This window comes from Carcharhinus amblyrhynchos, chromosome 14 (genome assembly GCF_965287045.1).
Source record: "Carcharhinus amblyrhynchos chromosome 14, sCarAmb.v2.hapA, whole genome shotgun sequence".
NCBI classification, from domain to species: domain Eukaryota; kingdom Metazoa; phylum Chordata; class Chondrichthyes; order Carcharhiniformes; family Carcharhinidae; genus Carcharhinus; species Carcharhinus amblyrhynchos.
The window spans coordinates 48,496,558-48,511,727 of record NC_137337.1 but is presented as its reverse complement, the minus strand read 5'-3'; the positions used below and the strand labels follow the sequence as shown (position 1 = coordinate 48,511,727).

Genomic DNA, 15,170 nt, shown 5'->3' with positions numbered 1-15,170 from the left:
AGGAGAAAAACGTTGACTGTGGGTTCCTTGAAGTCACATGGCATTTCCATCATTGAAATTCCTACTATCAATATCTGGGGGGTTTACCATTGACCAGAAACTGAACTCGAACAACCTAAAAAGAACTCTGGCTACAACAGCAGGTCAGGGACTGAGAATTCTGCAGAGACTAACTCACCTTCTGAATTCCCAAACCCTGTCAACTACCGACAAGGCACGAGTTAAGAGTATGAGGTAACACTCTCCTTTTACCTGGATTATTGCAGCTCCAACAACACTTAAAAAGTTCCAGGACAAAGCAGCCCACTTGATGGCACCTCATCCACCACCTTCAATGTTCACTCCATCCACTAATGAAGCACAATGGCAGTAATATGTACTATATACACGAGGCACTGTAACAATTCATCAAAGCTCTTTTATCAGCACCTTTTGAACCTGTGACCTCAACCACCTCAAAGAACGAAGACAGCAGGTACATGGGAACAGCACCACTTCCCAAGCTCCATTCCAAACCACAAACCATCCTGACTTGTAAATAAATCACTGCTTCTTCACTATTGCTGAGTCAAAATCCTGGAACTCCCTTCCTAACAGTGTTGTGGGTGTTCCTACACACACAGACTGCACGGGTTCAAGGAGGTAACTCACCAGCACCTTCACAATAGCAATTAGGAGATAGGTAATAAATGCCAATCTAGCCAGCTTGCACCCCATTAATAAATAATTTTTAAAAGCATCAACCCAGAACTGGATCTTTGCCCCTTTTACATTGAACCAGGATTTCTGGATCTTTGCTAAAGTACAGAGAAACAGAGTGGCTGTATCAACAACAGACATAGGCAAAGAGCAGCAGTGGGACAAGGATAGGTTGGAACGCCAATGACTTTTCCATCTCATCTTCCACTGTGTTCATGGAAAGAGATGAAAGACAGTAAAGATACTGGGAACTTGTGATTATAGTTCTTGATATGATTTAGGATGCCAGCATATGGATGCTCGATATGCTCATCTGAAATTCTGCTCCTTGCTGCTTTAATGGAGGCATTGATGTATCTAAAATAAACAGAGGAACTGCTCCATTCATAATGGAGAAGATGAATTTCAAATTAATATTTCACAACATAATTCTATGGCCTATATTTTGGTCATTATATGGTTAAAATTATTTGAAATCTTGCACTTATCATTAGGATTGCCATGAGCCACTGGCATTGTTCATACGAAACATTTTTTTTAATTGCCATTATGGTTCCCTTGACCATTTGCTTCCTTTCTTGTTCAATTCAATTGTCTATCTTGTGTTTAGCCCACTCAATTCAGAACGTGAATGGTGTAGTCAGAAGGGAGGTCTAAAACCTTTTTTTTCTACAACTTTGTTGTGTACCTTCAGACTGGAGCTTTCTGAATATTGTTTTTGGACAACTGCCAGAAGGTACCAAAGGCAGCAGCTATTCCTGCTGCAGCATGCCTTTGAGACTTGCAGGAGCAGATGTAATTCCATCTCCATTTCTAAGTGTAAGGTCTTGTCAGGGTAAGACTGTTTTAGGCCACATGTAGAACAATCATCTGAACTCAGAAATACAGGTGAGCTCAGGTCATTGCCAATGGAATGCACTTAAATGGATTCAGCTTTTCATTCAGGAATAGGGGAGCAGGAAAATCAGCCTTTGAAATTCCTCTTTGGTAAAAAGCTAGGGCTAGAATTTTTAGTTTTCCCAATCTCCTACTGTAATTTAAATAAAAGATATGCAAAGACCTGTAGAAATGGTGTAAATGATTGTTTATACCAACTTGCTTTTAGCTACAGTCGATGATCAGGGCAGTCCCCATGAGAATTCCAGGAACTAGTGATATAGTTGGTGTAATTTAGGATGCCAGCATATGGATGCTCGATACGCTCACCTGAAATTCTGCTCCTTGCTCCTTTAATGGAGGCATTGATGTATCTAAAATAAACAGAAGAACTGCTCCACTCATTAATGGAGAAGATGAATTTCAAACTGATATTTCACAACATTATTCTATGGCCTATATTTTGGTCATTATATGGTTAAAATTATTTGAAATTTTGCATTTAACATTAGGATTGCAATGAGCGACTGGCATTGTTCGTACCGAACAGTCATTTTGTTTTAATTGCCATGATGGTTCCCTTGCCCATTTGCTTCCTTTCCTATTCAGTTCAACTACCTAGCTTGGTATTTGGCTTGGCATTTGTTACCATTTGGTAGCTTTTTACTGTTCACCAGCCCCCAGCTATGCTTACTTCCTCCCATCTTGAATGCTCCAACTCCCACTCTCTTGTCCCAGGCTCTGACCTATCTCAGATCTCTGATTTGGCATGATGACCAACATTGTAGGAAAGTCTCTGATTAAAAAGCTTGCATCTTGCATTTGACTCATAGTTAACATCAGTTTTGCTATGTATTTGTCACTTCTCTAAGAAGGATTAAGAAGATATGAAGACATTATATATTCTATATTCTTTTATTTTACCTAAAAATAACTATATTTGCTTCAATATAGCAACCATCCACGTTTGCTTATGCACGTGAAATAATTCGATATCAGGGTTTTGGACTACAGGGCCTGAACAAGGGACTGACAGCAACATTAGGACGACATGGTGTATTTAACATGATCTACTTTGGATTTTACTTCAATGTGAAAAATATCATCCCTGTAAAAGAGGTAATTATTTGATCCAAATCAATAGCGATTATTAGATAATGAAAAAAATTTCATAAACTAGGAGTTGTTCGTGTGTACATAAGTGATAGATTTTCATGTTCCTTTTGCTATAGTGCAACTCACTTCCTCATGCAAATTTTGTATTCAAATTGAGGCAATACATCTGTTACAGTGTCCCAATTATACTGGCCTTCAGGAAGAACATATCATTTGACCATCTGTCAAAGCTTTTCTGTCCCAATCATTTAATTTTATAATCCTCCAAGAAGTTGTCATGGCTAACTTTAATTGAAATATAATGATTTGCAATTTAAATTATTACATACTATTATATTTCATTGTCCATAAAAATGTAGTGGATGAGGGGCCTGTGTAAATAATTACAAACGATAAGCAGGAAAAGTGATGATTTTAATGTATGAACATAAAACGTCACTGAAGTGCCTACATTCTAAGAGTGCAAATATAACACTGCATGCAGCAAAAGTCTGAAACTAGCAGTATTTTGAAGTAGCAATGTACTGTAAAAATCCTTTAGGTCAATTAAATTATTTGCTGCTGGTTTCCAAAAATACAAGAGACTTCAGTCACTGCTATAATTGAACTAATGTGGATTGTTAATAACAGGAAACTTCTACTTCTTGATAGACTGGATAACTTAAACATGAAAGCAAATCTGAAGAGAAAAGCATGCAGGAAAGAGAACAAAAACACAGGACACTGGGATCAAAATTTTTTTAACATATGGAGATCTCATATACAAATCAGTATTTTGGTAGATTTAATGGTGGAAGTTGCTGTCATTTGTAAAGTATTCTGGTCAATTAGCTAATATAGTTGCTTGGATTTCTTATGTTTTGATACAGTAATACTAAGTACATTGTAAGACCTAATTATATAAATCATCCCCATATGCCTAGCCAGTCTTTTTCAGAAACTTTGTTTATAAATCCTGTGTGAGGAAATGTGTGTTTCACCAATTTAGAACATGTGTAAAAACACAGGCAATATGATTGTCAAGAAAGTCTGCTTGAGTATGGGAAATCTTAATGTGTTTAGGTAGAATAACAAAACAGAATGCCATGTAGATTTTTGATTAATTGTAATTCTTTTTTCTCAAACAATTTTATGTTTATATTTTCTTTTAGGACCCAGCAATGGAGTTCTTAAGGAAACTTGCAATTGGATTATTGTCAGGAACGATTGCTTCTTGTGTTAACATCCCTTTCGATGTAGCAAAGAGCAGGATCCAAGGACCACAACCTAAGCCAGGAGTGATTAAATACAGAACATGTTTCAGCACTATCAAGACTATCTATAGGGAGGAAGGGTAAGAGTTCTTTTTAGTTTAAAAGTTGAATCATTTTACCATTGTCATTTTCAGTAATGTTTTATACAATTACTACATTGTAAAATGTACAATTGAAAGTAACTACAGCTGGAGTCTATCAAAAAGGCCTTTGTTCAACTTTTTTAAATTTATAAACTCTTCACATACGTGGAGTCAAGGGGATGGCAAATAATTAATTTAGGGTGGATCATAACAACCCCTCCTCTTGAAACGGGCCCTGTTTGGTGAACAGGTGCCTACAATCTGCCCCACGTGGTGTAGGCATTCCCCTTCAGCACACAGATTAGGGCTCTTCCCTATACCCCGAGAGTTCTATGGAGATACTGACCCAAATTTCTGAGGTTCACATCCTGTGTCTTGCATTGTGGTGTGTCTCATTGCAGGAAGTCAAATTCTTTGTAATTTATTTCTCCATGTCAGAGGAAAATAAAACGATTTTAAGAAAATCCATACTAAATCCCTGGAAAGTATAATTATTTTTGGATCAAATTACTCAGATTATCCTAAAATGTAATTAATGTGTCAAAACCCTGCCATGGTACATGGCTATTTTGAATGTAAAATTGGATCAGAATTATGTAAAGTTAACTTTGAAAAATACCTTGAATTACAACTTTCACCATCATATTTTCAGTTATCTTGTATTATGTATATAGTTACAAATTACACTGATTTTCAGAGCACAATAAAACTAAATGCAAAGGATGATGACAACTCATAGTCCAATGGTGGGAGGGGCTGATGGCCTGAATAACACACTTATTCATTGCTAAACATAATTTCTCACTGAACATTGGAGCATTTTGTGACCTACATTAACAAAGATATGAATTTTCCATTTGATAGGTTCTTTGCATTGTACAAAGGCTTGGCACCTAAAATCATGCGACTCGGACCAGGTAATCCCAATCATAATGATTATATACACCCTAACCAAAATTGTTAGCAATAAAGACCTATGACTGTTTTCAATAGTTTGAATTTTTAAAAATTCTTTACTAAGTAAAATTGATTGTTTTATTTTCTATTTCCAACCCTGCCTATTTTCAGGAGGTGCAGTTATGCTGTTGGTTTATGAATATTCTTTCGCCTGGCTTCAGAAAAACTTCTGATTCAAACAGAACAAAATATTGCTGAAACAGTTGTATTTGCTTATGAAACATCATGTTACAGTGCCCTCAATAAACTTGTGTAAACATGCAGAATATTTTTTTTCAGAGGACATTCATCAGAACCTGTATTCAAAGCAAACAATATATAATTGAAAAGTATTTCCTCATGTCAATAAATAAACTTAACATGATTACCTAACAAGTACAACAATTTTTACATTTCTGAATAAAACAAATATTTTGTAATTCACACTTTTTTAATTTAGATATGATATAAAAATAAAGAGGCTTTCTTACAAATATATACAGGTACAGCCTATTGATTTACATCCTTTTTTAAAATGCTTTAACTTTTTTTATACATCCACCTTGAACTTTATGGAAGAATGGCTTTGATTGAAGGTTTTGCTGAAACTGTGAGAATAGTGAACCAATTTTGTGACAGGCACATGAGATTTGAAGTACTGCAAAACGAAGGTTGTGGTTTCAATCTAGAATGAGAGATTATTTGTGCCTTATATGGAGTGCAGACTTTTTTGTTGGTGCCCAATTGTACTTATGACCTTATTTACTGACACTTGCTACACAAAGTACTAATTGTCATTAAATAAATTTTATATTCATACCTTATACCACCACCATTATACCTACAATTAAAAATTATTATTTACATGGATGTAAACTTCACAGCGAGCTAATGTACATTCATTTCAAACAGAAACTTCCTTGAAACTGTCAGGAAAATATGTTGACATTTCACCTGAATTGTAGGGTCAATGCTATAGCCATCAGCTAGAGCAAAAGTTATTTTCACAGTGGTTATGCTACAAGTCCATGGTTTGAGTCCATTTAAAGGTTTCACATTAAGCTTGAACCTTCTGATCAACTTCTTAAAGACTTTTGTTCAGGTCTTCAATTAGCTAACTTTATACCCTAGCTGTGTTTGACCCTGTGAAGCTGCATAGGATCCTGAAGATTTACTTGGAGGGCTGTTTGACTTTGTGTCCTCTGCTGAAGAAAGAAAATGTCCTTCATAAAAAATACTGAACCTTCTACTGTACGTACATAAAGTAATAAATGTCCAATTTTTCAAGTGTCTGGGCATCCTGCCATCGATGAATATGTTTTCCAAAAAGCCAACGTTTACAGTCAGGGAGAAAAGCCTTACACAACAGTATAAAAATAAATTTTGCCATTTTATTTGTATTTACAAAGAAGAAGGTCTCTATTCCATAATTATTCCTCCCTACCATCAATTATTGCTTTACCAAATAATTAAATTACAATACTTTGCCTCATTCTGCAAATCCAGTTACTTAAATAGTACTCCTTTAACAGAAGAAGGTGATGGTATATATAAACACATCTGTATTTGCTTTTAGTTTTGCAAAGGGTACACCTGGGATCAAATTTTCAATTGACTTATGAATAATTATGCTAAAGTTCACGTGGCTTTTCTTCATAGACTCTTGACATTGTTTCCCTTCAAATATTTCAAAAACAATGCAGCACTTTGTAGAATATTTTTCTATTAATTTTTGAGCAATTTGGTGTGGACAATAAATGCTGGCCTAGCCAGAGACACCCACATCTAATGAAAGAATAAAAAAGACACATTGGATAGCTTCCAATAATCTGCCTTTTTCTGCAAAATATTTGAGATAAGCAAATGAACAAAAGCCCATGAACTGAACTTGAATCAAGAAATTACAATTTTAAATGACTTGTGGTACTTATGACAGATTTAACTAATTAGTCAGTTGTATTCATATCCATAACACATGAGGTTTTAGAAATTTGTCCCTCTGAAATTATAACTTTAATCCACTTTTTTACAGTTCCATACACTAGTTTCAGTAATATTGCCACCCTCCCTTAACATGGCACTTGCCACCACACTTCCTTGCTCAAACAGAAATTTGAGATTGTCCAAACCACAATCACCACTACAAGTGATGCTGCTTTATGATTGAATGTTGGGAAGTGTGACCTCAGCGAAGGCAAGAATTTGAGTTTTCTTACTCAAATGAAAATACTCACTTTTATTTCAGATTCCACCCAGCATCTCAGCCACATAATGATAAGTAGTTTATGCACTTATCATCTCTGGACTGGAACATAAATATGTTTCAGTCCTGGGGCTCTTGTTCTCTAAATGTCAGTTATGTTACCCTGTAGTTAGTGGTAAAGTAAGGAGGTGGGCTGGCACTTTATGGAGATCCAGAATCCAATCGCCCATTAAATAAAAGTAAGCAAATTGAAGTTTCTGAAATTACCACAAAATATGTATCTCTTCCTGTCTGTTTATCAAAATTTAGGACTATATTTGTTCCAATGCTGGCACTAAACTATTTTGAATAGTAATAAATTGTACTACAATGCAGAGGCTGCAATGGAGTGGCTACCTTCTCTGGTTGCTTGAATACTTTTGAATGGCAGTGGTGTGGGAAGGTCACAACTGTGAGTTGGTAGTGTGCTCCCACCCGCATGTTGCCAGCCGTGGGTTGCCATGTAACTGGAGGCAGCTGCACTGTATGTCATATAGGGAGACACTTGTGTGGGTGGAGGATAAGGAGCCATACTTGGGACAGAGACAAAACTGCTAACTGTAGGCAGACCATTAGGACCCTGGAAGATAAAAATTGATCATTGCATTATTTAATGATGATAAAAATGACCAACTGAAATTAATAATATTCTTTCATTATCATATTTGCAGCGTGTGACTCAATCACACCAAGATTAAATCACTGAAAGCATATTTTGTAACTTAGAGAATTTAGCACTATGGATAAATCTGAAAAGACTTATTTAATGTAAACAAAAGGTTGTATATAATAGTCTTAATAATGTACATGAAATATTTCAATTAGGCCGCTCTGGAAATATTAGGTAATCTTAATGGCTGAAAAACTGGGTGTAATATTTTGAAGTGAGATTACTCTACAGATAGGAATCAGAAGTAACGTCTGAAAAATTAACATATTTCTTGATGTTATATATGAATATACATTTGTTACTGCTAAAATATAGGAAAGTGTAATCCAATTGCAGTACTAATAGATTAAACTGAGATACTATTTGTTTAAAATATTCAGCAAAAAGAGCCCCAAATTAAAAAGTCATGAGTGCACAGACTAACGTAATAATGGGCAATAATTGTTTGAGTGTTGTTGGTGAATCCTAACAGTTGACTCACGGAATGATACACAAAGCAAAGTGTAAGACAGGGGTGAACAGCACAATGATGACTGCTCCCACACAATGCTTCCGAATGCTGTGTTGTTGAACAAAAATGCGGAACCTGACGTACTGCCGCTGCGCCTGTGCTGCCCTTTGTATCTGTTTAAATGTATGATTTGTGCTGTTGCATAAATACAATTAAAAATAATACAGTACAACAACAGAATAATGCAAGCCACATGGATAGCCAAAGACTGCATTGACTTTACAGTTCGGAACCTGCCAGTACGCATCCAACGTGAAATGTACGCACAAACATCAATGTATTCAATCCTATATACATTTTAAAATTAACCATGTGATTAGTTGTGTTGTAGTTCATTTTAACGGCAGACACATCGAGTTTGATCAGTTGCACTATATTAATTTTAACACTACTACAGAAATTAGATGGTCAAACAAGTTGACAAAAAGCGTAATTGTTTCAATTGTAAATAAATTATTTTAGAAATATTTAGGGACAGTTCACTTTCAAGAACTATTTTTCTTCCACCATCAAACACATTCTATTGTGCCTCTCTTATATTGTCGCTGTTTGGTTGGAATCACTCCTTGCATTTTCCCTTTATTTTTTACGTCGATATTTTCATGTGGCTGGTTTGGATGTGATTGTTAGAATATTTCATTCGAGCAAAAGAAGTTCCATTGAACTGAAGCATTGGAGTAGGGACAATAAAATATTCAAAAACCCATGGCAAATTTCTTGCTCAGATGTGTATTGGAAGGCTAAGTATGATGGGTATACCTGTCCGTGTTGAGCACGAAATTCTTGTCATTACCGCTCCCCGTCCCCCCCCCCCCCCCCAGCCCCAAAGATAAATATCGTGTATTCATCTACGCTTTACAAATCTTTCTTTGTCCTTTTTTTGGACCGTTAATGACTCCAGACTGGCGTGAAGGTTGCTAACGTGTTTTAAAGAGTTCTTTTTTAAAGGAAAAATAATTACGAGGAAAACCATTTGGGTTTGTATCCATTGGTTTCAATTTGGCATCATTACTCTTTCTCCATGCTCACGACATCAGATTATAGAAATACCGTTTCTATTCATTGTAAATTGATGCTAAATTTGGTTATTTCTCCCAAAATGGGGTGTTTATTGCAAATTTGCTTTGTTAGTGATTGCTTGTTACGTAAACGTGGCACAATAAGAAGTCTCACAACACCAAGTTAAAGTCCAACAGGTTTATTTGGTGGCGCAAACTTTCGGAGCAGCGCTCCCAAAGCTTATGCTACCAAATAAAAGGAGCAGTGCTCCGAAAGCTTGTGATACCAAATAAACCTGTTGGACTTTAACCTGGTGTTGTGAGACTTCTTGCTGTGCCCATTCCAGTCCAACGCCGGCATCTCCACATCACAGTAAACGTGTATCCTGATCACACACTTTAGCAATACAACTATTATACATAAATGACACACAAAAATTTAAGGTGCTTATTACATTTGTTTTTGTTCTGCTTTTGAGATTGGACATTTCCAAATGTGCCAGAGCACTGAATATTAATCCGATTTGTCGCCGACCCAGCGAATCCCTTTTTAAATGCCAAATTGATTTTTTCGCTCTTTTGATTTAAAAATGGCTATTACATTTTACCTCGTCCATGATTTCACAAATGAGTTGGAGGTTCCGAGTATGTAAAAGTCATTGCAATTTAAATACTAATTACTGCTAGGTAATAATTGTTCAAACGTGTTTATTTTTGGAGTTTGGAGTTCGGTAAACGCTGTAATTTATCTAGTTGAGAGGAAAGGCAAGTTACAATTACCTGAGTGTATTTGACTTCCTGCTCCAATGGGGACTTGTCCAGTCCATTCACTGCAGCCTGGTTTGAGGACTGGAAGTGGCTCCTGTTTATACTGCTCCATTCCTCCACTTTAGTGGGGTAGGAAGAACTGTCACTAATGGGAATAGCACCTAACAACAAAAATATTTATATGACATGACTTGTATCAGAATCCTTGCAGCAGACTTCATATTTGTTTCTCTTTTCCGGTCCTTATGATTCCGGCATTTTGTTTTAATTTGGTGCAGACGGCCAGATGAAGGTTGCTGGTCAGCTGATTTACTCATTACTGCGAAACTTATCGGATTCGATCGAGTCCGATTTGCACTCCACAGCGGTCTGGATCATATTGAACATGTTACACATTAAATGAATGAGAGAGGCAACAGTTGGACATCAGAGATTTCCACAAATTGTCTTGCGATTAGAGTTTGAGGATTATTTCTAATGAACCGAATTTCCCAACAGTGTATTTTGAAACGTCACCAGCTTTGAAACATACGCGCAAGCAACTTGCTAAATATATTTTACAAATATTCATATATTTTAATTTGTCAGATCAATTACTGCAAAAGAAACTTTCAAATCATACATCTCTATACGAGCTCCGATGTTTGGACAAATGTTAAAGGATGAGTGACGGGCTTCATTTAAACTGATTTCGCTCGTATCAAATCCTAGCTTTTATATCCATGGTGCTCTGCCGTGGAAACGAACAGCAATCATCCTACCGCTATTTCACTCGGTTTCCCCAAAATCACAACTACAGAATTAATTTTAAATACAGTTTATGGTCTTGTGCATTGGATTGTAGCCTGAAGCCATACATTATTATGTAGGAAATGCAATTGGAGCTTTAATTATATATTTCCTTTTGGTCCCAGAACAAGATAGGTAATCGTGACGGTTTCAAAAAAGAAAACTGACATTGGCAGTTAAAGCCGATAAGAATTTTTTCAGGTAGCTCCATCGTAAATGAGAGCTGTTATCTCTTTTACTTCGCAAAGATGAAACGACAGAACTAACAAAATCTGTTTTAAATAAAACTCGGGCCATTCCCGGATTCCTTTACAACTTTCCAACAAGTGATGTGTTACATGTTTCGTATGTGCAAATAAAATAATGCTGTGATTTAGGGGAGGGACAACAAGGAGGTTTCCAATAAACTGACCTGAAAAATACGCGGATGTGTATAACACAGAAACAGCAAAATAGTGCACTCTATTTGACAACCTAGTACATTAATCAGCTGTATAAGCGATTTACTGTGCCCTCGAGAAACGCTTCTATTTCTCAAATCTTTGTGAAAAATATAAATACAATCAATGTCCAACTTCCAAAAACTGCAAGGTACAACAGCAGACCATTCTAATCAGCCGATCCGAGAGAGAGGAAATAATTATGTGGTTTGACAATAAGAGTGGACATTTTTCTCTGTGGAAAGCGGCCTAGTTGTATTTTGTGTTCTTAGATCACAAAAACTGGATGCATTAGAGGAAAGTTAACGTGTACTTAAGTCGTGTAATTGACTAGAATTGAGCTTTCAAATCTTCTCTTAGCCCCTCTTATGAGGGAGTTCAAATGCATCCTGATAAATGGGTACTTTTGAAAAAAACGCAACAATACTTTAAAATTAAAGCGAAGTTTCGGTCTGGTGGGTGTCAGTGGAACAGCTACTGATCGGAAATGAGTGAATAATGAGCAATGTACAAGGCGACTTGGTTTCTGCAAATTCGTACTCAATTTCCAGGAAGGGAAAAGGTGGGCCCTCGGGAAAAATCGACAAACAGCAAGTTAAGTCTAGAGTGGGAAACAGTGTGAGCTGGATTTATAGTAAACGGTTTATTTAATATTTCTGGGGACAAGTAGTTTTTAAATGCTGAAATTCAAACAAGAAAACTTGATGTGGTTCCATTGGCTCGGTTTTTTAAAAAACGAAATGACCTTATGGCAGCTTACCTTGCTGCTCAATGATTGCTCTGATACCCAGGATGTCGGAGACAGAGTGTGAGGAAGGCCAGGTCCTGTGAATTCCCATGTGTCCTGGGATGGCGGGCACACCGGGCGACGTTGGCATTTTTGCCCCGGCCGTTGTGATGGGACTGGAGTAAGAATAAATGGCATTGTACTGGAGAGCCGATTGTGGAGACGGGTGAGCTGGAGTCTTGCTCGATTCGTACTGATTCTGCTGGGACAAGTTCCCGATCTTGTTCCGCAGGATTCTGCTGATGGAGCTCACCGAAGGGACGTTGTATTTATCGCACACCCCATCGGCCAGAAGTCTGTCTCGGATCTCCCACGCAAAAATCCCTGGGTCCCTCTGCTTGTACGCTCGAATGTGTTTGACCACTGTGGGGGTTGTGACTCTGGGTTTGCTGCCTCCGATCGCACCGGGCAATATAGAGCCGGTCTCATTGTACCGAGCCAGGATCTTACTGACACAGCCGTGGGAAACTCTTAACTGTCTACTGATATCACAGGGTCGAATCCCCAACTGGGCCAGTTCAACTATCCGCAGTCTAATGGCATTAGGCAGTGGTCTGCCATTGACAAATACGCCTCCTAACTGATTCACCTCTCCGAACGCTGGCTCTGGTGTGGAACAAAACAAGAGGACGCATTCAGTCAAGAGTCAACCACAGTTACAGCTTACAACGCAGCATCTAACCCGACAGCGGATGCATTTGTGTTGTGTAAACCAATTTTTGACAAGCTCCACTTTATTACTTTTTTGAAGCGGGTACCCATCGTGTAGGCCTGCACAGTGTAACGCTTGCATTCGACTCGAAGTCCTACATTAATTCTTGCCCCGGTTCCTGACGTTTCCTAACCGAAGGCAGCCAAGAATAGACAGAACAGAGCAAACTAAGATCACCATGCTTTCTCGCTAACGTTTTCATAAATCTCCTCGGGATTTTGTTTCTCAATCCAGAGAAACTTCAATTCGAAAGGCTCTTAAATTGCCCCGTTTATTTTTAAATTAACCTCATGTAAGTTTGTTTTATAAATCCTCATTTTATTCTCTGCGGATTTAATTGCAAGTAAATAAATATTTGCCATAAGATTATTTGTTTTTGAATTGCAATTTTATCGTTGTATCACGGTTTTAATTTCTCGAATAATTAGATGTTAAACAGTTAGCTAGCGTCTTAATTAAAGTCGGGATTCAAAGCAAAGCTATAAGTTAGACATTGGATTTTATTTCCCCTCAGAATGCGTTTATCTTTCATATGTAAAGGAGAAATTGAAACTCAGGACATTATTTAACTGCTGTGTTTAGATGTTAAACAGTTCACTTTCCTTTCGGTTTACCGCGTTTGTTAATTGGGCCGTTTGATTATAATATATTTTTGCAGCAAACACTCCTAAACATAATCTCATTAAACTCATTACTCTTTAATAGATGACCACGCAGAGTGTAATTCATCGAAACACTTTTTCCCCTTTTCACAAACCTCTGTCTACTTACTCGAAATACAAAATAAACATCCAACATGTAGACATCGAACCAGGCGCGACAAACTTGATTTTAAAGCATGTCTTTTCAATTAGTATGAGGAGAGTGGAAACACAAGTTCGTGCTTGGTAATGCTAACTTTAATGATTGATTACGCCTCCGATAAGAGCAATGTAAAATTTGGAAACCACTTACCCATGATAGTTAGTAATCCTCAATACTTCCTGCTGAATATGTAAGCGTTCCAAACAGAATTCAAATCCCTTTAAGTTCAAATTGCTCTGGGATCGGCTTGTAAGTGCTGCCTAATAACTGATCTCACCGTCGAAGTTACCGACGAGCTTGTATAGAGTAAATATGCTTCCCTTTTCCTCGGGAGAGGTGGTTCGGTTCTGCATTTCAAAGCACAGCATGGGAAATGGATTTTACACGCTCTGCCTGTCAGTCACCATAGGCACGCCCGTGGCAGTGACGTACTGGGCGGGATATTGGAAATAGTATTGCCTGATTGGTGGATGGATGTGACCTGGCAACACTACCTGGAAGTTGGTCATACAAATTAGTATCGGGCTGACCAACGTCTTGTGGCTTCTAGTGGACTGTTAATGTGAAAGAAATGCTACTTAAACCTTTCAATAAATTGTAAATTGTATCAAACTAGTATTGTTATTTAATACGGAATAGTTCATTCAGCCGGTAAGTTCCCATTGTAAGTTCTTCTTCCCCCCCTCCAAAATAAACAAATTGTTAACCTATTGATTTTTGAAAATTAAATATCAAATGCATCTTAAAATAAACCATCAGGTAGATAGTGTTATTCCAAAGTAAAGTACCAGCCCTAATGTTTTGTAAGTTGTGGAAATAACGTGCATCATAAAACTAAACAACCGACGAACATCAGTGTTGGAATGGTAAATTAGTAATCAGAATAATTGTTCTTTATTACAATAGGAGGGATATATTTTGGTCAGAATAAATAATTACAAATAGTTAATTTACGTTCAACTGTTGGTAGTCAATATCTAATGACGTTTACAAAATGTAGGTAATTTATACATGAAGAGTTATTGGTTGATTAGTTCATAAATAAAGTGTTTCTTGCATTAGTAATATTAATTATTAGGTAGAAAATGTGTTTATTTTCAAGCTGCGGTTTGAAATCGAAAATACAACCCAATATGTAGTTGATAATGAGTCAACACTAAACTGTCTTAGAAAACGCATTGTCTATTCTATCAATCTAAACAAAAAATTTGCTCATCTATTTAACCTTTGTGCTATTCTCATTGGCGTAAATTACTCTGGTAAATGAAAATAATCATTAACGTCTTTGCTTAATTACAAAATGGAACATCAATCCTGGATTTATACTGTTTTATTGCCGTGAACGATTTTAAAACAGGGCAGAAATTTACGACTTTAATTTTGTTAGGGTATCTATTTACCTTAGTGGTATTATCTCGACCTACCGTTTATGTTTCGCGGTATGTTCCAAACCTGCCACAAAATCAAGTTTGAAGTAGGTTTTTCT

General features: G+C 36.9%; 2 protein-coding genes across 6 annotated transcripts in view; one reads left to right on the top strand and one right to left on the bottom strand.

Moving 5' to 3' along the window:
• slc25a21 (solute carrier family 25 member 21) overlaps positions 1-5,348 on the top strand; it is a 575,948-nt gene extending 570,600 nt beyond the window's left edge. For all 3 annotated transcript variants that reach the window (XM_080202830.1, XM_080202832.1, XM_080202831.1), the window contains 4 exons: positions 2,530-2,694; positions 3,843-4,024; positions 4,892-4,944; positions 5,096-5,348. In XM_080202830.1, coding sequence (XP_080058956.1) covers positions 2,530-2,694; positions 3,843-4,024; positions 4,892-4,944; positions 5,096-5,157 — 462 coding nt within the window. In that variant the 3' untranslated portion in view covers positions 5,158-5,348. The remainder of the gene's footprint in view (positions 1-2,529; positions 2,695-3,842; positions 4,025-4,891; positions 4,945-5,095) is intronic.
• Positions 5,349-5,445: 97 nt separating this feature from the next.
• pax9 (paired box 9) lies at positions 5,446-13,931 on the bottom strand. Of its 3 annotated transcripts, none has more exons than XM_080202827.1 (5): positions 13,835-13,931; positions 12,142-12,774; positions 10,165-10,313; positions 7,563-7,785; positions 5,446-6,168 (listed from the first exon to the last, which is right to left on the bottom strand). In XM_080202827.1, the coding sequence occupies exons 1-5, from the start codon at positions 13,836-13,838 to the stop codon at positions 6,074-6,076; spliced, it is 1,104 nt and encodes a 367-aa protein (XP_080058953.1). In that variant the 5' UTR covers positions 13,839-13,931; the 3' UTR covers positions 5,446-6,073. The 3 variants fall into 3 exon arrangements, with proteins under 3 accessions (XP_080058953.1, XP_080058954.1, XP_080058955.1); XM_080202828.1 differs by having other exon boundaries at positions 5,446-6,165; XM_080202829.1 differs by having other exon boundaries at positions 6,078-7,785.
• Positions 13,932-15,170: the final 1,239 nt, after the last annotated feature.

Bases quoted from the DNA above. Each gene is read 5' to 3' on its own strand.
- pax9 (XM_080202827.1), bottom strand. The intron at 10,314-12,141 runs GTAAGCTGCCAT...TTTTGTTGTTAG, and splicing joins AGCAATCATTGAGCAGCAAG to GTGCTATTCCCATTAGTGAC. The intron at 6,169-7,562 runs GTAGCCACTCCA...TTCTTTCTTCAG, and splicing joins TATTCAAGCAACCAGAGAAG to CAGAGGACACAAAGTCAAAC.